A 23049-nucleotide genomic window follows, 5' to 3' on the forward strand; every position below is an offset into this window, starting at 1 on the left:
TTCCTGACCATCAATATGTTGGCAGCCCAGTAATAGTTTCTAAAGCTCGGGAGAGCCAAGCCCCCTTCTCCGCGGGTCCGGTCCAGGAGTGCCCTCCTTACTCTCGGGGTTTTATCCACCCATATAAACCTCTTCGCCGCATTCATACTTCTGAAAAAAGCCTTTGGGACAAAAATCGGGAGACGTTGAAAAAAGAAAAGCAGTCTCGGAAGGACCGTCACCTTCATGGTCTGAACCCTCCCCGCCAGAGTCAGTGGGAGCATGTCCCATCTACAGAAATCCCATCTCATTTGATCCACTGCTTTGCCCAAATTTAACTTGTGAAGCTACCCCCAATCCTTGGCCACTTGACTCTCCAGATACCCAAGACTCCTCCCAACCACTTTAAAAGGTAGCTCCTTCAGTCTCCTTTCCTGCCCCCGTGCCTGGATCACGAACATCTCGCTGTTTCCCATATTTAACTTATAGCCTGAAAATCGCCCAAATACCTCCATGATTCCGGTCATCTCCCCCACCGCGAACGTGACATAGAACAGCAAATTGTCCGCATAGAGAGAGAGACCCTGTGTTCCACCCCTCCTCCCCCACTCACTCACTATACCCCGCCAGGCATTCGCTGCTCTCAGGGCCATTTCTAAGGGTTCTATGGCCAGGGCAAACAGTAATGGGGAGAGCCGGCATCCCTGCCTTGTCCCCCAACATAGACTAAAGACTAAAGTATTCCGACCAAACTCAGTTAGTTCTTACGTTTGTCACCAAGGCCCGGTACAATAACTGGACCCACTCCATAAATCCCTGCCCAAACCCAAACCTGCCTAAAATATCCCATAGATACTTCCACTCCACCCGGTCGAAAGCCTTCTCCGCGTCCATGGCGACTACCACCTCAGCCTCGTGCCCCTCCGCTGGCATCATAATTACATTAAGAAGCCGTCTAATGTTTAATGTCAGGTGCCTGCCCTTCACAAATCCCGTCAGATCCTCCCCAATTATCTCCGGGACACAATCCTCTATTCGAGTGGCCAGGATCTTTGCCAATAATTTGGCATCTATATTCAAGAGGGAGATTGGCCTGTGCGATCCACAGCTCTCCGGATCCTTGTCTCACTTCAGGATGAGAGAAATTGATGCCTGTGATGACGTTGGGGGTGGAGTGCTCCCAGCTCCTTGGACTCATTGAAAGCCTTAACCAGGAGCGGCCCCAATAACCCAGAGAACATTCTTATAAAATTCCACTGGGAATCAGTCAGGTCCCGGGGCTTTACCCGATTGCATCGCCACCAGTCCATCTATCACCTCCCGAAGCCCAATCGGGCCCCGCAGGGCCTCCACCAGCTTCTCATTTACCTCGGGAACTCTAGCCTCCCCAGGAATTGATTCATGCCCTCCTCCCCAACCAGGGGTTTCCCACTCATATAGCTGGCTATAAAATTCCCGGAACACTTCATTCACTCCCCCCCCCCCCCCGAGTCCGTCACCATCTTCCCCCTTATATCCTTTACTTTCCCTATTTCTCTCACCGCCTCCTGTTTGCTCAGCTGATGCGTCAGCATCCTGCTAACTTTCTCCCCATGCTCATATATTGCCCTTTTTACCCTCCTCAGCTGACCCTCCGCCTCACCTGTGGAAAGGAGCCCAAACTCCATTTGAAGTCTCTGACGCTCCTTCAGGAGCTCCTCATTTGGAGACTCCGAATATCTCCTGTCCACCTGTAAGATTTCTCCTACCAACCCGACCGCTCAGTTTTGTCCCTGTGGGCTCGAATCAAAATACATTCCCCTCTAATAACCGCTTCCAGTGCCTCCCAGACCACCCCAACTGCAATATTCTGTGTCATTAATCTTTATATACCCCCAAATGGCCTGTCTCACTCGCTCACAGATCTCCATATCCGCTGTATTTAGTCTCCACTGTGGCATTTCCGTGCCTGCCCGTAGATCTATCCAGTGTGGTGCATGATCTGAAACCACTCCCGTGTCCTCAACCCCTGCTAACAGTGTTTTATCTAGCACAAAGAAATCTATCCTGGAGTATGCCCTATGTACATGGGAGTAGAATGAATATTCCCTGCCCCTTGGTCTCTCAAATCTCCACGGATCTACCCCTCCCACACGCTCCATGAACCCCCGCAGTTCCATTGCCATTGTTGATAGTTTAGCCGACCAAGCACTCGACCGGTCCAATCTCGGGTCCAGGACCGTATTAAAGTCACCACTCATGATCAGCCGGTGCGAGTCAAGGTCTGGGATCTTTCCCAGCACCTTCCTTACAAACGCGACATCATCCCAGTTTGGGGCATATATATATTCACCAGCACCACTGCCATTCCCTCTAGCTTCCCGCTAACCATAATAAATCTGCCTCCCGGGTCTGTCTCTATCTTCCCCATCTCGAATGTCACCCTTTTGTTAATCAGGATAGCCACCCACTTCTTTAATCTAATTTGGTCTCCCAGCTTCAGGTGCGCCTCCTGTAACATGGCCACATCTGCTTTTAATTGGCTCAGGTGTGCAAACACACGGGCTCTCTTAACCGGCCCGTTCAGTCCACGAACATTCCACGTAACCAGTCTGGTCGGGGGGTCCCTTTTCCCCCCCTCCCCTGTCTATCAGCCATGACCTTTCCTAGGTCAGCTCCGAGCCAGTGTTCCGCACCTCACTTGATCCGCCCCCTGGCAGCGACCACCATCTGATCTCCATCTCCAGTCTCCTAGCTGTCCCTTACCTGTCAGCAGTAACCCCCCCCCCCCCCCCCCCCCCCCAAACTTCATCTTTCCTCAGCTCTTCACCCACTTTGCTCCTGTGAACTAGCTATCCAGCTAGCCCATCAGCTTCCACCCTCTGGCATCAAAAAACCTGCCATCTTAACTTTGTTGAAACATGCTCTCCTCTTTGCGAGTTCTGGTCCCCAATCTTGGTACACCCAGATCTCTGATTCTTCCCACATATACCGTTTCGTCTGCCTGGCCCACTTAGAACATAGAAAAATACAGCACAGAACAGGCCCTTTGGCCCACGATGTTGTGCCGAACCTTTGTCCTTGATTAATCATAGATTATCATTGAATTTACAATGCAAGAGGCCATTCGGCCCACTGAGTCTGCACCAGCTCTTGGAAAGAGCACCCTACCCAAGGTCAACACCTCCACCCAACACTAAGGGCAATTTTGGACACTAAGGGCAATGTATCATGGCCAATCCACCTAACCTGCACATCTTTGGACTGTGGGAGGAAACCGGAGCACCCGGAGGAAACCCACGCACACACGGGGAGGATGTGCAGACTCCGCACAGACAGTGACCCAAGCCGGAATCGAACCTGGGACCCTGGAGCTGTGAAGCAATTGTGCTATCCACAATGCTACCGTGCTGCCCTTAAGAAAAAATAAATCTACATTATATCATTTTACCGTAATCCATGTACCTATCCAATAGCTGCTTGAAGGTCCCTAATGTTTCCGACTCAACTATTTCCACAGGCAGTGCATTCCATGCCCCCACTACTCTCTGGGTAAAGAACCTACCTCTGGCACCCCCCCCTATATCTTCCACCATTCACCTTAAATTTATGTCCCCTTGTAATGGTTTATTCCACCCGGGGAAAAAGTCTCTGACTGTCTACTCTATCTATTCCCCTGATCATCTTATAAACCTCTATCAAGTCGCCCCTCATCCTTCTCCGCTCTAATGAGAAAAGGCCTAGCACCCTCAACCTTTCCTTGTAAGACCTACTCTCCATTCCAGGCAACATCCTGGTAAATCTCCATGCACCTTTTCCAAAGCTTCCACATCCTTCCTAAAATGAGGCGACCAGAACTGTACACAGTACTCCAAATGTGGCCTTACCAAAGTTTTGTACAGCTGCATCATCACCTCACGGCTCTTAAATTCAATCCCTCTGTTAATGAACGCTAGCACACCATAGGCCTTCTTCACAGCTCTATCCACTTGAGTGGCAACTTTCAAAGATGTATGAACATAGACCCCAAGATCTCTCTGCTCCTCCACATTGCCAAGAACTCTACCGTTCACCCTGTATTCCGCATTCATATTTGTCCTTCCAAAATGGACAACCTCACACTTTTCAGGGTTAAACTCCATCTGCCACTTCTCAGCCCAGCTCTGCATCCTATCTATGTCTCTTTGCAGCCAACAACAACCCTCCTCACTATCCACAACTCCACCAATCTTCGTATAGTCTGCAAATTTACTGACCCACCCTTCAACTCCCTCATTCAAGTCATTAATGAAGATCACAAACAGCAGAGGACCCAGAACTGATCCCTGCGGTACGCCACTGGTAACTGGGATCCAGGCTGAATATTTGCCATCCACCACCACTCTCTGACTTCTATCGGTTAGCCAGTTCGTTATCCAACTGGCCAAATTTCCCACTATCCCATGCCTCCTTACTTTCTGCAGAAGCCTACCATGGGGAACCTTATCAAATGCCTTGCTAAAATCCATGTACACTACATCCACTGCTTTACCTTCATCCACATGCGTGGTCACCTCCTCAAAGAACTCAATAAGACTTGCAAGGCAAGACCTACCCCTCACAAATCCGTGCTGACTATCCCTAATCAAGCAGTGTCTTTCCAGATGCTCAGAAATCCTATCCTTCAGTATCCTTTCCATTACTTTGCCTACCACCGAAGTAAGACTAACTGGCCTGTAATTCCCAGGGTTATCCCGAGTCCCTTTTTTGAACAGGGGCACAACATTCGCCATTCTCCAATCCCCTGGTACCACCCCTGTTGACAGTGAGGAGGAAAAGATCATTGCCAATGACTCTGCAATTTCATCTCTTGCTTCCCATAGAATCCTTGGATATATCCCGTCAGGCCCGGGAGACTTGTCTATCCTCAAGTTTTTAAAATGCCCAACACATCTTCCTTCTCAACAAGTATTTCCTCGAGCTTACCAGTCTGTTTCACACCGTCCTCTCCAACAATGTCGCCCCTCTCATTTGTAAATACAGAAGAAAAGTACTTGTTCAAGACCTCTCCTATCTCTTCAGACTCAATACGCAATCTCCCGCTACTGTCCTTGATCGGACCTACCCTCGCTCTAGTCATTCTCATATTTCTCACATGTGTGTAAAAGGCCTTGGGGTTTTCCTATATCCTACCCGCCAAAGATTGTTCATGCCCTCTCTTAGCTCTCCTAATCCCTTTCTTCAGTTCCCTCCTGGCTATCTTGTATCCCTCCAACGCCCTGTCTGAACTTTGTTTCCTCAGCCTTCCATAAGTCTCCTTTTTCCTCTTAACAAGACATTCAACCTCGCTTGTCAACCATGGTTGACAACTCGACCATCCCACTCGACCATCTCTTCCCTGCCTGACAGGGACATACATATAAAAGACACGTAGACCCTGTTCCTTGAACACTTGTGTCCTTCCCTGACAGCCGATGTTGCCAACTTATGCACTTCAATTCTTGTCCAACAACATTGTATTTACCCTTCCCCATTTGTAAACCTTGCCCTGTTGCACGCACCTATCCCTCTCCATTACTAAAGTGAAAGTCACAGAATTGTGGTCACTATCTCCAAAATGCTCCCCCACTAACAATTCTATCACTTGCCCTGGTTCATTACCAAGGACCAAATCCAATATTGCCTCTCCTCTGGTCGGACAATCTACATACGGTGTTAGAAAAGCTTCCTGGACACACTGCACAAACACCACCCCATCCAAACTATTCGATCTAAAGAGTTTCCACTCAATGTTTGGGAAGTTAAAGTCACCCATGACTACTACCCTGTGACTTCTGCACCTTTCCAAAATCTGTTTCCCGATCTGTTCCTCCACATCTCTGCTACTATTGGGGGGCCTATAGAAAACTCCCAACAAGGTGACTGCTCCTTTCCTATTTCTGACTTCAACCCATACTACCTCAGTAGGCTGATACTCCTCGAACTGCCTTTCTACAGCTGTTATACTATCGCTAATTAACAATGCCCCCCCCCCCCCACACCTCCCACCTCTTTTACCACCCTCCCTAATCTTATTGAAACATCTATAACCAGGGACCTCCAACAACCATTTCTGTCCCTCTTCTATCCAAGTTTCCGTGATGGCCACCACATCGTAGTCCCAAGTACCGATCCATGCCTTAAGTTCACCCACCTTATTCCTGATGATTCTTGCGTTGAAGTATACACACTTCAACCCATCTCCGTGCCTGCAAGTACTCTCCTTTGTCAGAGTTCCCTTCCCCACTGCCTCACTACACGCTTTGGCGTCCTGAATATCGGCTACCTTAGTTGCTGGACTACAAATCCGGTTCCCATTCCCCTGCCAAATTAGTTTAAACCCTCCCGAAGAGTACTAGAAAAACCTCCCTCCCAGGTTTTAGGTGCCCCTCTGGTTCAGATGCAACCCGTCCTGCTTGTTCAGGTCCCACCTTCCCCAGAATGTGCTCCAATTATCCAAATACCTGAAGCCCTCCCTCCTACACCATACCTGCTGCCACGTGTTCAACTGCACTCTCTCCCTATTCCTAGCCTCGCTATCACGTGGCACCGGCAACAAACCAGAGATGACAACTCTGTCTGTCCTGGCTTTTAACTTCCAGCCTAACTCCCTAAACTCGTTTATTACCTCCACACCCCTTTTCCTACCTACGTCGTTGGTACCAATACTGACTGCTCCCCCTTAAGGATCCTGAAGACACTATCCGAGACATCCCCGGCCCCCGGGAGGCAACATACCTTCCGGGAGTCTCGGGAGTCTCGCTCGCGACCACAGAATCTTCTATCTATTCCCCTAACCATTGAATCTCCTACTACTATTGCTTTTCTATTCTCCCCCCCTTGCCAGAGCCCCAGAGCCAGACTCAGTGCTAGAGACCTGGCCGCTAGGGCCTTCCCCCGGTAGGTCATCCCCCCCAACAGCATCCAAAACGGTATACTTGTTTTGAAGGGGAACGGCCACGAGGGATCCCTGCACTGTCTGCCTGTTTGTTTTCTTTCCCCTGACTGTAACCCAGCTATTCTTGTCCTGTACCTTGGGTGTGGTTACCTCCCTGTAACTCTTCTCTATCACCCCCTCTGGGTCCCGGATGATCCGAAGTTCATCCAACTTCAGCTCCAGTTCCCTAACACGGTCTTCGAGGAGCTGGAGTTGGGTGCACTTCCCGCAGGTATAGTCAGCGGGGACACCGGTGGTATCCCTCATCACCCACATCCTACAGGAGGAGCATGATATGCTCCTTGTCGAGGAATCGATGTAGCCTCACCACCATGGCCCTCGGGGGCTCACGACCCTGGGGTGTACGTACGAGCACCCTATGTGCCCGGTCCTCCTCCTCCAGCGGCTTGTCAAACACATCGGCCCCGACCATCTCCTGCAACATCTTCCCCACATACGTACCCGCATCTGATCCCTCCTTTCCCTCTGGCAGCCCGACGATTCGGATATTTTGCCTGCAAGACCGGTTCTCCAAGTCTTCTACCTTATCCAGCAGTCGTTTCTGGCTGACCTGTAGAATGCTAATTTCCAAAGCCATTGCAGTGGACTCCTCCTCTCGTTCAGTCACCAGCTCCTGCAACTTTAGAATCTCCTGTCCCTGGGTCGTCGTTTTCTCCTCCATCCAGTCAACCACCTCCTTAATCGAGGCTATCGCCTGAAGAGGGTCATGTCTTCTGCACACACCTTACGATGCCGGGCGAACGTCTCATCCAGGTACTCGACCCATTGCTCCATCGATCAGTGAGCTGGCGTGGGCACACTTTGTCTCTTTACCATTGTGCTCGGTGGCCTCAGCATTGCTTTCACTCATCATTTGGTTTCTTCTTTTTCGACTCTTATTTGGACACAATTCCATAAATTGAGGGTCACCTCCTTTTCCTCTCCCTTCGATCAACTTATGTTGAGAAATTTCCTGACAAATCAGACTTAAAAACCATTAAAAAGACCACTAAGGGCGAGAGCTGCTGATTGTGCGACCTTTCACTCCATTGTCGCCACCGGAAGTCCTCCCGGACATCTTCAAGGGACCAGAGGACCCAGGGCTGGCTCCTCGGTGACAAAAGGTACACAAAGCATTTAGCTGATGACACCCATGCAACAGGCTCAGACTCCTAGAGGGAGGGGCCACGATGAGGCTCATGCCACTAACCAAGCATTGGTAGACACAGAAAAGCCCATCTCACAGATCATTGTAGCTTTCTGCGTGCTGCACAACCTGCCGCTGAAAAGAGGGAGGACTAGACAGGGGACAAGATGGAGGAGCTGCATATCTCCTCCATCGAGGATCATCTTGAAGGGAATGAGCTCAAGGAAATCAAAGCAACAGGTGAAAAGGCCAAAGCATGGACCAGATGAAATGTATGTGGCCCTCATAGCGATCAGATTCCAGGAGGAAGATATCCTCTTGGACAAGTGTTCTCCATCATGGGCCGACATGAACAGCAGCGTTGCTATTCCTCTCTTTTCAACACGTGCATTTCAAGATGAGAGTGAATAGTCACATATCAGGCTCACATTGTCCTGAAGGATGATAAATCTCCAGGACTACATGTCCTTGCTGAGTGGAGAGAGTGTCCCGCCATCAGACAGCCAAAGATGTTGACTCTTCAAGCATCCCGGTTGCAATGGCAGCCTACAAGAGGCTCGAGCTGCTCCACTATCCTCAGTGGGCTCATAGGTGATTAACCTTCAATGGGACAACACTCCTCAAGAAGATCGGTCTCCAGGAACAGGCCAATGTATTCTGTGTTACCTTGATGGTGAAACTAATAGGTAACCCTTGGGCCAAGGCAGCCAAAGATGTTCCGCAGTGTGGATCCATCTCGAGATGACTCAGTCCACTGTGTCTCCTTCTTTTCAATAACACTGACATCAGGCACTCTCAGTTAGGGATGCTAACCAGCATTTATCCTCTACTGTGAATCTGAACCACCTGAGGATGATGATGTTCTACCAATTGCCTGTCAGACATGAACACAGACATTGTCTCTTCATGGCCAGCCCTCACAAACTGAAAATGCTCAGACACCATGAAGCTCTCAAGGTCATGCCTCATCTGATCCTAGGAATCTTTCAGTGTGCTCTGGACATGTAGACAACATAGTCTTAAGCTATGTTGTCTACATGTCCAGAGCACACTGAAAGATTCTATTAACCACCAGAAATGACCATTTAGAACTAGCACTGACCTTGGCCAGTGTTCACGTGAGGGGATGCACAGTGCTACATCCTACGCTGTGACAAGAGCTTTGCCCCCACGATATAGGTAACTGCAGATTGAGAGACTCACGGTTATAGGTTTGTGCACCAAGACAATAATGTGGCTGAAAGGGACAGCTTAATCACCTTGAGGTGGCAAGGCACTCACATTTATTGGTGAGCTTTGTAGATGTGCACTTGGAAAGTCTGAAAGGTGGTTGCCAGACTGTTTCACCAATCAATAAGATCTTGGCTGATCAGCTTGTTTTATGAATTCCAGATTCCCATCTACCCCGATAACCTTTGAACCCCTTGCCTAAAAAGAATCTATCTACTTCCGCCTTAAAAATATTCAGTGACCCCCGGCCTCCATCGCCTTCTGAGGCGGAGAGTTCCAAAGTCGCGCAATCCGCAGAGATATATTTTCCCTCATCTCTGTCCTAGAAGGGAAGGGCAACCCCTAATTTTAAAAAAGTGCCCCAGTCACCCACAAGAAGAAACATCTTTTCCACTTCTACCTTGTCAATACTGTTCTGGATCTCATGTACGTCAATTAAACCACTCCTCATTCTTTTCAAATCCAGTGGAAACAGGCCCAGTCTACCTAACTTTTCCTCATAAGACAGGTATCAATCTAGTAAACCTGCATAAAGATGGTGTGGCTTTCTGTACGCTGCCAAGGCAGATGATCAGGATGCCTGGTCCAGGTGGGTGGTGAGTAGAGCCATAGATGGGTTGTGAATGCAATCCCCCTAACTGTGTATGTTGGAGAGTAAGTGATGATAACACTCGAGCTGGTAGTGGATGCGAACCCTGTGATTGTGTGATGGGGTGTGCGAGCATGTGACTTTATGAGCGTGCAACTTTGTGAGTGATGGGATTGACTTACCTGGAGGCATGGATGACATCAATCATTCTCTATCCTCTTTCTGCACTGGGTAGTTGACCTCTTGTGGGCAACATTAGTGGTGACCACTGTTACCACCACCACATCCCAAGCCAGAGGGGTGGAGGACAATGCTGTGGGCCTCCAGGCAGCGTCCAGCACGCGTTCAAGTGAGGCATCACTGAACTTGGGGGGGGGGGGGGTTCCGGTCTTTGTTCACTTTGGGGCCACCTGTAGCAGACCTGAGCTGCAGAGATTAAGAAAGCTGTGCACAGATTCTGTTTAAATATGGCACCTCGAGTGAGGAAGCAGCGAGTTCATGGCGAATTAGAGGCCGACCAGCGACCCATCGTGATTCCCATTTGTGCATAATTAATGAGGTGAGAAGTGGAAAAGTGGCAATTGCGGTTGGCGGGTTAAACCCCACTTTTCCTTCCCTCCACTTATTGCAATGAGGGGAAAATCCCATTTCAGGTTTCCACTTTTCACATATTTCCTTTTTAAAGCCCCTACTTCAAACTTTTTAAGCAGGTGAGCTATATTTTGAGAAAGTGTGTGGTACAATGTTTCTGTAAGAAATCAATTTCTTTGATTTGAACGACAGGTAAGCTAAGTGAGGGCAAAAATGGATCTTTAAAATTATTTTTTTCAAATTAAGTAAGCAACCAAACTGAAATTGAACTCCACACAGAAGATATCATTGATAAAACTAGCATTGTGGATAGCACAATTGCTTCACAGCTCCAGGGTCCCAGGTTCAATTCCGGCTTGGGTCACTGTCTGTGCGGAGTCTGCACATCCTCCCTGTGTGTGCGTGGGTTTCCTCCGAGTGTTCCGGTTTCCTCCCACAGTCCAAAGATGTGCAGGTTAGGTGGATTGGCCATGATACATTGCCCTTAGTGTCCAAAATTGCCCTTAGTGTTGGGTGGAGGTGTTGACCTTGGGTAGGGTGTTCTTTCCAAGAGCCGGTGCAGACTTGATGGGCCAAATGGCCTCCTTCTGCACTGTAAATTCTATGATAATCTATGATAAAACTAGTATCTGATCGATAATTCCTTCCGCTGGGCGGATGAATCTCCAGCGGGAGGGAGGGAATGGAAAGTCCTGGCCCTGTGATGTCTTAACTACCAAATTTCTTTTGCCATTTTCAATCTCATTGGTACATTGCACTATGCCCTCAACACCTTTGCCTAGTTTCTTCAAGAAAAGGAGCCGTGGTTGTTTCTGCAATTACACCACTTACCCGTTTGGCACAGGACCTGCTCCTCTGATTTTGTGCTGATAAGCTGCCAGTATTGCAGCCTGCTGTTCTGCCTCACGGACACTGTTCGGCAAAAGCAGCTGCCCTTTTAGATAGATAGGAAGTACCTGAAACACATCAGGAATGGGTTAACTAAATAAGAAGAATCAGTTACTTAAAAAGGTGAAAGTGCAGATGTCAGAGGTTTACCTGATTATAATGTACATCAACATAGAGGTCATTGTAAAAATGCAAAGGTTCTTTCCAAGTAATGCGTCGGAAATGAAGGCTGATTGAGCTATCATCCAACAGGAAGTCAAAAATGTATTCATTCCATCTGATGGGCCGAACAACTTCTCCTGCAAAGGAATAAAATAGAACAGGGATGAGGAGGATAAACTCTCTAATAATATGCCAAGATAACAAATGTGAGGTAATGCATTTTGGAAGGGCTAATGCAGGTAGGGAATATACAGTGAATGGTAGAACCCTCAAGAGTATTGAAAGTCAAAGAGATCTAGGAGTACAGGTCCACAGGTCATTGAAAGGGGCAACACAGGTGGAGAAGGTAGTCAAGAAGGCATACGGCATGCTTGCCTTCATTGGACGGGGCATTGAGTATAAGAATTGGCAAGTCATGTTGCAGCTGTATAGAACCTTAGTTAGGCCACACTTGGAGTATAGTGTTCAATTCTGGTCGCCACACTACCAGAAGGATGTGGAGGCTTTAGAGAGGGTGCAGAAGAGATTTACCAGAATGTTGCCTGGTATGGAGGGCATAAGCTATGAGGAGCGATTGAATAAACTCGGTTTGTTCTCTCTGGAACGAAGGAGGTTGAGGGGCGACCTGATAGAGGTCTACAAAATTATGAGGGGCATAGACAGAGTGGATAGTCAGAGGCTTTTCCCCAGGGTAGAGGGGTCAATTACTAGGGGGCATAGGTTTAAGGTGAGAGGGGCAAGGTTTAGAGTAGATGTACGAGGCAAGTTTTTTACGCAGAGGGTAGTGGGTGCCTGGAACTCGCTACCGGAGGAGGTAGTGGAAGCAGGGACGATAGGGACATTTAAGGGGCATCTTGACAAATATATGAATAGGATGGGAATAGAAGGATACGGACCCAGGAAGTGTAGAAGATTGTAGTTTAGTCGGGCAGTATGGTCGGCGCGGGCTTGGAGGGCCGAAGGGCCTGTTCCTGTGCTGTACATTTCTTTGTTCTTTGTTCTTTGTTATAACTTGTGTGTGTTTGTGTTTTGAAATGTAGCCAGTCTGATTGACAAATCTGGCTTTCCATAGTCATGTGACTATAATACCATAAGATCATAAGACATAGGAGCAGATTTGGCTGTTTGGCCCGTCGAGTCGGTTCCACTATTCAATCATGGCTGATATGTTTCTCATCACCATTCTCCTGCCTTCTCACCATAACCCCTGATCCCTTTATTAATCAAGAATCTATCTATCTCGGTCTTAAACACACTCAGTGATCTGGCCTCTATCGCCTTCTGCAACAATGAATTCCACAGACTCACCACCCTCTGGATGAAGAAATTCCTCCTCATCTCTGTTTTAAAGGATCATCCCTTCAATCTGAGGCTGTGCCGACAGGTTCTGCTTTCTCCTACTAGTGGAAACATCCTCTCCATGTTCACACTATCTAGGCTTCTCAGTATTCTGTAAGACAGTGACACAAGCCTGGAATCGAACCCAAGTCCCTGGCACTGTGAAACAACAATGCTAACCGCTGTGCTACATGTATGTCAGTTCTAGCTTTGTCTTTATCAGGCCTACCTTTACTTCCTTGTGTTTCTATACCCTCTCTCTTTCTTTATCTCATTTCCCCTTCAGCATCTAACCCTTTAACCCCCGTTTCCTTGTTCTACTTCTTGTGCATCTTACGTATTTTAGTGCTTATCTCTAACCCCCCGAGTGAATACATTCCTCTGTTGTTTTTTTAATGCTTGGTGATTTTCACTCACCATTATCCTTGTCAGCAAAGAGGGAAAACTCCTTGGCTTCTTCAGAGTCATTAATCCCAATATCAGCACAAATTTCCATCAGCACGTCATTGCCCACCTATAATTATAAGCAAAGCAGTGGGAGCATATTTCTCTGTTCTAGGGCCAGCAACAAAACCAGTTGATCTGTTCAAGTCTGGAAGGTGCTCACATACACATACAGGGAACTCAGTATTAACTTCAAGATGTTTCTCCAACATTCACCTGAAAATGAAAATATTTGCAAAGACAGCAGGATTCTTATTATTCATTTTAACGATTGAATTTTTAAAGCAGCCTTGGTGTGAGAGCCCTGTTTGTAAGTGGAAGATTGAATTTTCCAGCCACTGCAATAAGAGATATAGGCATTGTTATGTCAGGCTTGGGTTAGATACAGAGTAAACCTCCTTCTACAGTGCTGCGACCTTTGCTGTTCTAGTGTATTATATAAATGATTTGGAGGAAAATGTAACTGGTCTGATTAGTAAGTTTGCAGACGACACAAAGGTTGGTGGAATTGCGGATAGCGATGAGGACCGTCAGAGGATGCAGCAGGATTTAGATTGTTTGGAGACTTGGGCGGAGAGATGGCAGATGGAGTTTAATCCGGACAAATGTGAGGCAATGCATTTTGGAAGATCTAATACAGGTAGAGAATATATAGTGAATGGTAGAACCCTCAAGAGTATTGACAGTCAGAGAGAGTTGGTGTACAGGTCCACAGGTCACTGAAAGGGCAACAAAGATGGACAAGGTAGTCAGGAAGGCATATGGCATGCCTGGGCATGGTATAAAAATTGGCAAGTCATGTTGCAGTTATATAGAACTTTAGTTAGGCCACACTTGGGAGTATAGTGTTCAATTCTGGTCGCCACACTACCAGAAGGATGTGGAGGCTTTAGAGAGGGTGCAGAAGAGATTTACCAGGATGTTGCCTGGTATGGAGAGCATTAGCTATGAGGGGAGGTTGAATAAACTCGGTATGTTCTCACTGGAACGACGGAGGTTGAGGGACGACCTGATAAGAGGTCTACAAAATTATGAGGGGCATAGACAGAGTGGATGGCCAGAGATTTTTTTCCCAGGGTAGAGGGGTCAATTACTAGGGGGCATAGGTTTAAGGTGTGAGCGGCAAGGTTTAGAGGAGATGTACGAGGCAAGTGTTTTTACACAGAGGGTAGTGGGTGCCTGGAACTCGCTGCCGGAGGAGGTGGTGGGAGCAGGGACGATAGTGACATTTAAGGGGCATCTTGACAAATACAAGAATAGGATGGGAACAGAGGGAGACGGATCCTGGAAGTGTAGAAGATTTTAGTTTAGACGGGCAGCATGGTCGGCACAGGCTTGGAGGGCTGAAGGTCCTGTTCCTGTGCTGTACTTTTCTTTGTTCTTTGTACAGTGTCGCATTAAACAACATTGGACCAGGAGCAGCACGTGTTGTAAAGCTTCCTTTATGCTGTCCCTTCAAACACTCCCAGGTCAAACACACCCCAGGTCAATATGGGTTAGGTACAGAGTAACGCTCCCTCTTCTTTGTCCCTGTTTGGAAGGGTGTTGGTTACAGAATGATGCATCTTTCAGAACTCTGTCATCTTCTGTAGGTTAATTGCAAGTCTTCATTAACTACCAGAAATATTTCCACAGGTACAGTGAAGGGGACAGGCTCGGAGCAATCTCCGTGTTTCGGTCTTTACACATCTCTGCTCATCATCACCCTGACCCCTGGCCTTCTTACATCACTGTACTCAGTCCCACGTTAGCCAGGTATGTGCCAGACCTTCTTCCACAGTCCCATCAAGATGCTTTAAACCTAACCTTAGAAGTGTGCCATTATAACACGAATTTGACATCAGAATTATGATCCGAATGAGATTAAAAACAGCAAATGATTAATGTTACAGAACAAGAATGAAATTGACACTTCAAAGTCACTTGGGGGAAAATGGAGTGTTATGATTTCCCTTTGAGTTCCAAAATGGCATCCAATGGGCACTTGCACATTTCTTTTGCAAAGTATGCCAGATGCCACCGTGGCAAAAAGGTTAACGTGTATGCACTTAACATCCACCAAGAGTATGCAAAGCAGGCAGATTATGGCATCAATCAACATGCAATGTTAATTTGATGCCAGACATGTCATTTTGAAGTTGGATAGTCCCACTCGTAACCTTGCACTTTTGACCATGCATTCAGCATTAAAAATCATAGAATTTAAGAATTTACAGTGGAGAAGGAGGCCATTTGGCCCATCGAGTCTGCACCAGCCCTTTGGAATCGCACTCTACCTAAGCCCACACCTCTACCCTATCCCCGTAACCCCATCCAACCTTTTTGGACACTAAGGGCAATTTAGCATGGCCAATCCACCCAACCTGCACATCTTTGGACTGTGGGAGGAAACCGGAGCACCTGGAGGAAATCCACGCAGACACGGGGAGAAAGTAGTCACCTCAGGCAGTGACCCAAGCCAGAAATCGAACCTGGGACCCTGGACCTGTGAAGCAACTGTGCCCCCCCCCCCTCACAAGTGCCAAAGGGGTCATTAACAACTTGCAAGTTAGCTATTAGTTTACTTTTTGGCCTGTTGGCACAATTGTACAAGTATTTCTGCTTCCTTATAGTTGTTTGAAGTTTCAGAAGTGATGTAGTTGGTACTGAAGGATATTTTTGCCCACTTCAAGGCTCCTGTACAGATCTGTTTATTCCAGACAGGAGCACACTAATAGACATTCCCCTTGGAATGGAGTACAAATGGGAGAATGAACACAGACCACACAGAACAGGACAAGCTATTAGAAGAGGGAGGAGGAGGGGAAGAAGCTTCCAGAAGAGTCCATCAGATCTTCCAGTTTCTGAATGGTCTTACTCCAATGTCCCCTGGAAGATGTGGTGGGGGCCCCTTGGAAGCCCTGATTACACAGAAATTACATAGAACATATAGTGCAGAACATACAGTGCAGAAGGAGGCCATTCATCCCATCGAGTCTGCACCAACCCACCCAAGCCCCCACTTCCACCCTATCCCTATAACACAATAACCCCTCCGAACCTTTTTAGACACTAAGGGCAATTTATCATGGCCAATCCACCTAACCTGCATGTCTTTGGACTGTGGGAGGAAACCGGAGCACCCGGAGGAAACCCACGCAGACTCCGCACAGACAGTGACCCAGCAGGGAATCGAACCTGGGATCCTGGCGCTGTGAAGCCACAGTGCTAGCCACATGTGCTACCGTGCTGCCCTGGGAAATTGCCAGGGAAATTTCAATATCCATTGGACAATTCTCTTTTAGAACACAGAAAATACAGCACAGAACAGGCCCTTCGGCCCACAATGTTGTGCCAAACGTTTGTCCTAGATTAAGAACAAATTAATCTGCACCCCATCATTCTACCATAATCCATGTACCTATCCAACAGCCGTTTGAAGGTACCTAATGTTTCCAACTCAACTACTTCCACAGGCAGTGCATTCCATGCCCCCACTACTCTCTGGGTAAAGAACCTACCTCTGACATCCCCCCTATATCTTCCACCATTCACCTTAAATTTATGTCCCCTTGTAATGGTTTGTTCCACCCGGGGAAAAAGTCTCTGACGGTCTACTCTATCTATTCCCCTGATCATCTTATAAACCTCTATCAAGTCGCCCCTCATCCTTCTCTGTTCTAATGAGAAAAGACCTAGCACCCTCAACCTTTCCTCGTAAGACCTACACTCCATTCCAGGCAACATCCTGGTAAATCTTCTTTGCACCTTTTCCAAAGCTTCCACATCCTTCCTAAAATGAGGTGACCAGAACTGCACACAGTACTCCAAATGTGGCCTTACCAAAGTTGTGTGCAGCTGCATCATCACCTCACGGTTCTTAAATTCAATCCCTCTGCTAATGAACACTAGCACACCATAGGCCTTCTTCACAGCTCTATCCACTTGAGTGGCAACTTTCAAAGATCTATGAACATAGACCCCAAGATCTCTCTGCTCCTCCACATCGCCAAGAACCCTACCGTTAACCCGGTGTTCCGCATTCATATTTGTCCTTCCAAAATTGACAACCTCACACTTTTCAGGGTTGAACTCCATCTGCCACTTCACAGCCCAGCTGGAGAAGTGGCAGAGTTTGTCTGGAATTCTCCAAAACATTAAAGTCGGAGAATTTGACTGGTTGCAACTCACTACCAGAATAGCTACCCAGGAAAATCTGTTCTAACTCCTGGACAACTAAGACTCTCCACTGGACTGAATGTTCCCCCCGCCCTCCCACCTGACTGCCCTCCCCGACAATCCTCCTGACCCCCTGACTACAACCCTGACCCCCTGGCTCCCCACTGGACCATATGACTGAAACCCCCTGACCCAATGACAACTCCCGAACCAACTAACCCGCTGACTACATCCCGACAACTGCCTCAATGCAGCCTGCTACTCGACTCCCCAACACTCCTCCCGAACCAATTACTTCCCCAAACCCCGACTAGCCCCTGGCCCCGACTACCCACCTCTGAAAATACTCAATTCCCCCGACTCCCCAACTGCACCCCGACCTCGAATACTATCCCGACCTTAAAAAGCCCCCACCCACACTCAGCTACCACTACGCAGCCCAACTAGCACACATCCATGAAGACCTCTACCCCAACTAATAATAATATTTATTGTCACAAGTAGGCTTACATGAACACTGCAATGAAGCTACTGTGAAAATCCCCAAGTCGCCACAGTCCGGCGCCTGTTCTGGTACACTGAGGGAGAATTCACAATATCCAAATTACCAAACAGCACGTCTTCCGGGACTTGTGTGTGGAACCGGAGCACCCGGAGGAAACTCATGCAGGCACAGGGAGAATGTGCAGACTCCGCACCGACAGTGACCCAAGCCAGGAATCAAACCCTGGCGATGTGAAGCAACAATACTAACCACTGTGCTACCGTGCCGCTCACTGTGCTACCTGAACTTTAAAGACCTGGATTTAAATTCCTCAGTTGCTGTGGTGGATTTGAACTCCTGTGATTGGATCATTAGTCCATAATTACTAACCCAGTAATCTCACAACTACGCTTTCCTCTCCCATCATCTTAGATCACCAGGGGGGTGGCGAGGAGGTGTTGGTCATGACAATTAGCAGGAGTCAGAAAAATAGCAACAGTGCCGTGATTGGTCCCATTTCAAATCATTGCGAATGCTGCCTGTTGAAGAATCAAACCAAGATGCTCACCTCTGCAACATGATCGTCCTGGTATTTTTCCCAAAGTACTTCTCTTCTCTCAGACATGGCTGATAGGAGATTCCATTGGGAGGCTCGTTGATGTCAGCAGTGGTGCTTTTTTTTAGTTTTCATATTTTGACAAAACTGATTGAAGTGCAGTTTCTGGTGTTGCAAAGGCACTTTTCAGCAGACAGGTGAACCCAGGTTTTGGGGAGGAGGGGGCGGTTGTGAGATTACAGCATTCAGTTCAAAGTAAAGGTGAATTCCTGGTCACAGAAAACATGAAATCTGCTTTCTGGAGAAACCACCGATGTTACAACCAGGAAAATATCTAGTGTGGATTTAAACTGTCTGACGATCATTTATTTGGGGACTTTCTGATCTCCACATTGCAAATTACATGTTCGAAGCTAGTAATGAATCATGTGGAAAACCCATATCATACCATGCAATGTGATAACTACTGCATCCAACAAAACCCCTTGTAAATGTAGGCAATAGAAAAAGCAACCAAGGTTTCGCAAAAGGTTAACAAGCATAGCCAGTAAAGGAAATTAACCACCTCAATCCAAAATAGCACATTCCAATGCATGTCATTACACAAGTGATTTTCTCTGCTCAGTCTCCAGCCATATAGACATACCGAAAAGGGCCTGATCTTGGACGGGCGCTCCAACTTCCCAGGCAGGTACACAAGAATTCTCCGAGAGTTGCGTCCTTTCTGTCAGATAAACAGAGCATAATTCAAATTATATGCGTTTTACAGTGCTACCAACCAATCAAAGCACGAGGGGCCCTTTTGGTAATCTGCAGCTGTTCAGGAACCAAGGAACTGTCCCACTTTGATGGTCAACCTGTCGAGTATCCATTGACTCTGCTCAGCAATTCTACTTCATAATAGTGGGCGGCATGGTAGCACAGAGGTTAGCACTGTCGCTTCACAGCTCCAGGGTCCCAGATTCGATTCTCGGCTTGAGTCACTGTCTGCGCGGAGTCTGCACATTCTCCCCGTGTGTGCGTGGGTTTCCTCCGGGTGCTCCGGTTTCCTCCCACAGTCCAAAAATGTGCAGATTAGGTGGATTGGCCATGCTAAATTGCCCTTAGTGTCCCCCCCAAAAAGATTAGGTTGGGCTACTTGGTTAAGGGATGGGGTGGTGGTGTGGTTTTAGGTAGGGTGCTCTTTCCAAGGGCCGGTGCAGACTCAATGGGCCGAATGGCCTCTTTCTGCACTGTAAATTCTATGACTCTGTGATTCTATGACTGGTATGTGACCCTTCAGTCCCTGGGTAACGAGAAGTGTCCAATCATAAGAGCTTGTATCCAAAAAATCCATAGAACCTGATTCCCTTTGATTTTTTTTCTTATTCCTGTGGAAGATTGCTGCCCATCCTGAATTGCCCTTGAACGGAGTGGTTTGCTGGGCCATTTCAGAGGACTGTTAAGAGTCAATCACGTTTGCCGTGGGCTGGAGTCACATGTAGGCCAGACTGGGTGAGGATGTCAGATTTCCTTCCCTAAAGGACATTAGTAAACCAGATGGGTTTTGATGACCAATGTCAATTTCATGGTTACCATTTCCGAGACTAGATTTCAATTCTAATGTTTTGTTATTAACTGAATTTAAATTTAATTAATTTGATTTGAACCCATTTGAAATCCAGAGCATTAACCGGGGGGACGGGATTCTCCGTTTCGCTGGCTGGTCAATGGGGCAGCCCCATGCCGTCGGGAAATCCCCGGGCTGCCGGCAAAATGGAGAATCCCAACAACGGCCTTGTGTCTCTGGATTACGAGTTGAGTAATGTTATCACTACACTTACCATGACAGCTTCCAATTCAAGTTTGGATGGAGTGTGTCGCCGGCCCCCAAATTGCAACGTGCGATGTATATTGTCCTGACAAACCTTTGCTATTGCTAAGAAAGGAAACAATAGACTAAAGTTAGTGTTTGCAACTGTGCCAGATTTCTATAAATTGCATAAATTTGTCCTTTTAGACATTCTCTGTGATACTGTGCAAGAGATTGAACAACCTATTATGGTTATTGATGCGTTGGGTGTTCTGGATCACATACAGGTCACCAACATTTGAAATAGTGCAACACTATTTTATTGACTCATTAACTGTTTAAACTTACTTAGACTGTGGGTTAATATGATACTAGCTTTAACTAAAGACCTTTGTCTTGTCCTAACCAGTTGATGCACTCAGCACATGGTGAATGTCTATGTTGCAGGCTGTGAGCTCTGTCCTCCTAGCGAGCTGCAACTCGAATGAGCGGGAACTCTGATGCTCCCTGTCTTTATAGTGCGTGTGCTCTCACTGGTGATTGGTTGCGGTGTTGTATGTGTTGATTGATCCCACTGTGTGTCCATCAGTGTGTATCTGCACCATGATATACTGGTGTATATTATGACAGTTATAACTATCAGGAAACACTGAACAGGCTGGGGCTCTCCTTTAGAAAAAAGCAGGTTAAGGGGTAAACAAATAGAGGCTTTTAAAATTGTGAAAGGGTTCAACAGAGTTGACATAGACACGATGGGTAGAATCTTTACTGATCTGACTGGCGGGAAGTAGTTTAGTCAGAAAATGTTAAGGAACCTACAATTTGGGATTTCCTCACACACTGTGGAGCTTTAACTTGACAACAACATGTAACTCATATGCAGAGACCAGCCACATGGACAGAACAAAGAACAATACAGCACAGGAACAGGCCCTTCGGCCCTCCAAGCCTGCGCTGGTCATGATATTACCCTTTGCCAAAACCCTCCGCATTTCCTAGTGCCCTATCCCTCTATACCCATCCTATCCATGTATTTGTCGAGATGCTTTAGAACGCCGTTAATGTTTCTGCTTCCACAACCTCCCCTGGCAGCACGCTCCAGGCACTCACCACCCTCTGCGTAAAAAAATCTGCCTCACACAACTCCTCTAAACTATGCCCACGCATCTTAATCCTCTGCCCCCTAGTGACTGACCACTCAAAGAATCATAGAGTTTACAGTGTAGAAGGAGGCCATTCGGTCCATCGTGTCTGCACCAGCTCTTGGAAAGAGCACCCGACTCAAGCCCACACCTCCACCCTATCCCCGCAACCCCACTTAACCTTTTTGGACACTAATGGTAATTTAGCATGGCCAATCCACCTAACCTGCACATCTTTGGACTGTGGGAGGAAACCGGAGCACCCGGAGGAAACCCACGCAGACACTGGGAGAACGTGCAGACTCCACACAGACAGTGACCCAAGCCGGGAATCGAACCTGGGACCCTGGAGCTGTGAAGCAACTGTGCTAACCACTATGCTACCGTGCTGCCCACTCCACCCTGGGAAAGGGTGCCAACCCATCCACTCTATCCATGTCCCTCATAATCTTGTAGACCTCTATCAGGTCACCCCTCAACCTCTGTCGTTCTAATGAAAAATAGCCTCTCTATTCAGCCTCTCTACATAGCTAACACCCTCCAGACCAGGCACACCCTGGTAAACCTCCTCTGCACCCTCTCCAAAGCCGCCACATCCTTCTGGTAGTGTGGTGACCAGAATTGTGCGCAATATTCCAATTGCAGTCTTACCAAGGTTCTATACAACTGTAGCAGGACTTGCCAGTTTTTATACTCAATGCCCTGTCCAATGAAGGCAAGCATTCTGTATGCTTTCTTGACTACCTTGTCCACTTGTGTTGCCACTTTCAAAGATCTATGGACCTGCACACCCACATCTCTCTGACTTTGTATATTCCTAAGAGTTTTGCCATTTACTGTATATTTCTCCTCTGTTAGATCTACCAAAATGCACATTAATTCGGACTAAACCCCATTTGCCATTTGTCTGCCCAAGTCTCCCACCTATCTCTGTCCTGCGGAACTCTGACAATCCTCAACACGATCTGCCACTCCACCAACCTTGGTGTCATCAGCGAACTTACTAATCAGAGCAGTTACTACAAACAACAGAGGCCCCAGCACAGATCCCTGTGGAACACCACGAGTCACAACTTTCTGTTCAGAAAAACACCCTTCTACTGCTACACTCAGTCTTCTGTGACTGAGCCAGTTCTGTATCCATCTTGCCACCTTACCTCTGATCCGTGCGACTTTACATTTTGTACCAGTCTGCCATGAGGCACACTGTCAAAGGCTTTCCTGAAGTCCATGCAAACAATATCCACCGCCCACCCCTCATCAATCACCTACTTCACCTCCTCAAAAAACTCGATCAAGTTAGTGAGGCACGACCTCCCCTTCACAAAACCATGCTGACTATCGCTTATGAGTCCATTTGTTTCTAAATGGGTATAAATCCTGTCCCTGAGAATTATCTCCAATAATTTATCTACTACCCACGTGAGGCTCTTCGGCCTATAGTTTCCAGGATTATCCCTGCTACCTTTCTTAAACAGTGGTACCACATTAGCTATTCTCCAGTCCTCTGGGATCTCACCTGTAGCCAATGAGGATACAAAGATGTCAGTCAAGGCCCCAGCAATTTCCTCCCTTGCTTCCCTCAGTATTCTCGGGTAAATACCATCCAACCCAG

General features: G+C 47.5%; 1 protein-coding gene across 1 annotated transcript in view; it reads right to left on the reverse strand.

The window, feature by feature from the left end:
• Nucleotides 1–23049, reverse strand: part of LOC140395321 (unconventional myosin-XVB-like) — a 344508-nt gene that overhangs the window by 98784 nt on the left and 222675 nt on the right. The window contains exons 17-21 of the mRNA XM_072482943.1: nt 20324–20418; nt 19147–19224; nt 13276–13372; nt 11509–11657; nt 11302–11426 (exon numbers count right to left, since the gene is read on the reverse strand). Of these exons, the coding sequence (XP_072339044.1) occupies nt 11302–11426; nt 11509–11657; nt 13276–13372; nt 19147–19224; nt 20324–20418 (544 nt within the window). The remainder of the gene's footprint in view (nt 1–11301; nt 11427–11508; nt 11658–13275; nt 13373–19146; nt 19225–20323; nt 20419–23049) is intronic.

The sequence above is a fragment of the Scyliorhinus torazame genome, chromosome 18 (assembly GCF_047496885.1).
Source record: "Scyliorhinus torazame isolate Kashiwa2021f chromosome 18, sScyTor2.1, whole genome shotgun sequence".
In the NCBI taxonomy this organism is placed as follows: domain Eukaryota; kingdom Metazoa; phylum Chordata; class Chondrichthyes; order Carcharhiniformes; family Scyliorhinidae; genus Scyliorhinus; species Scyliorhinus torazame.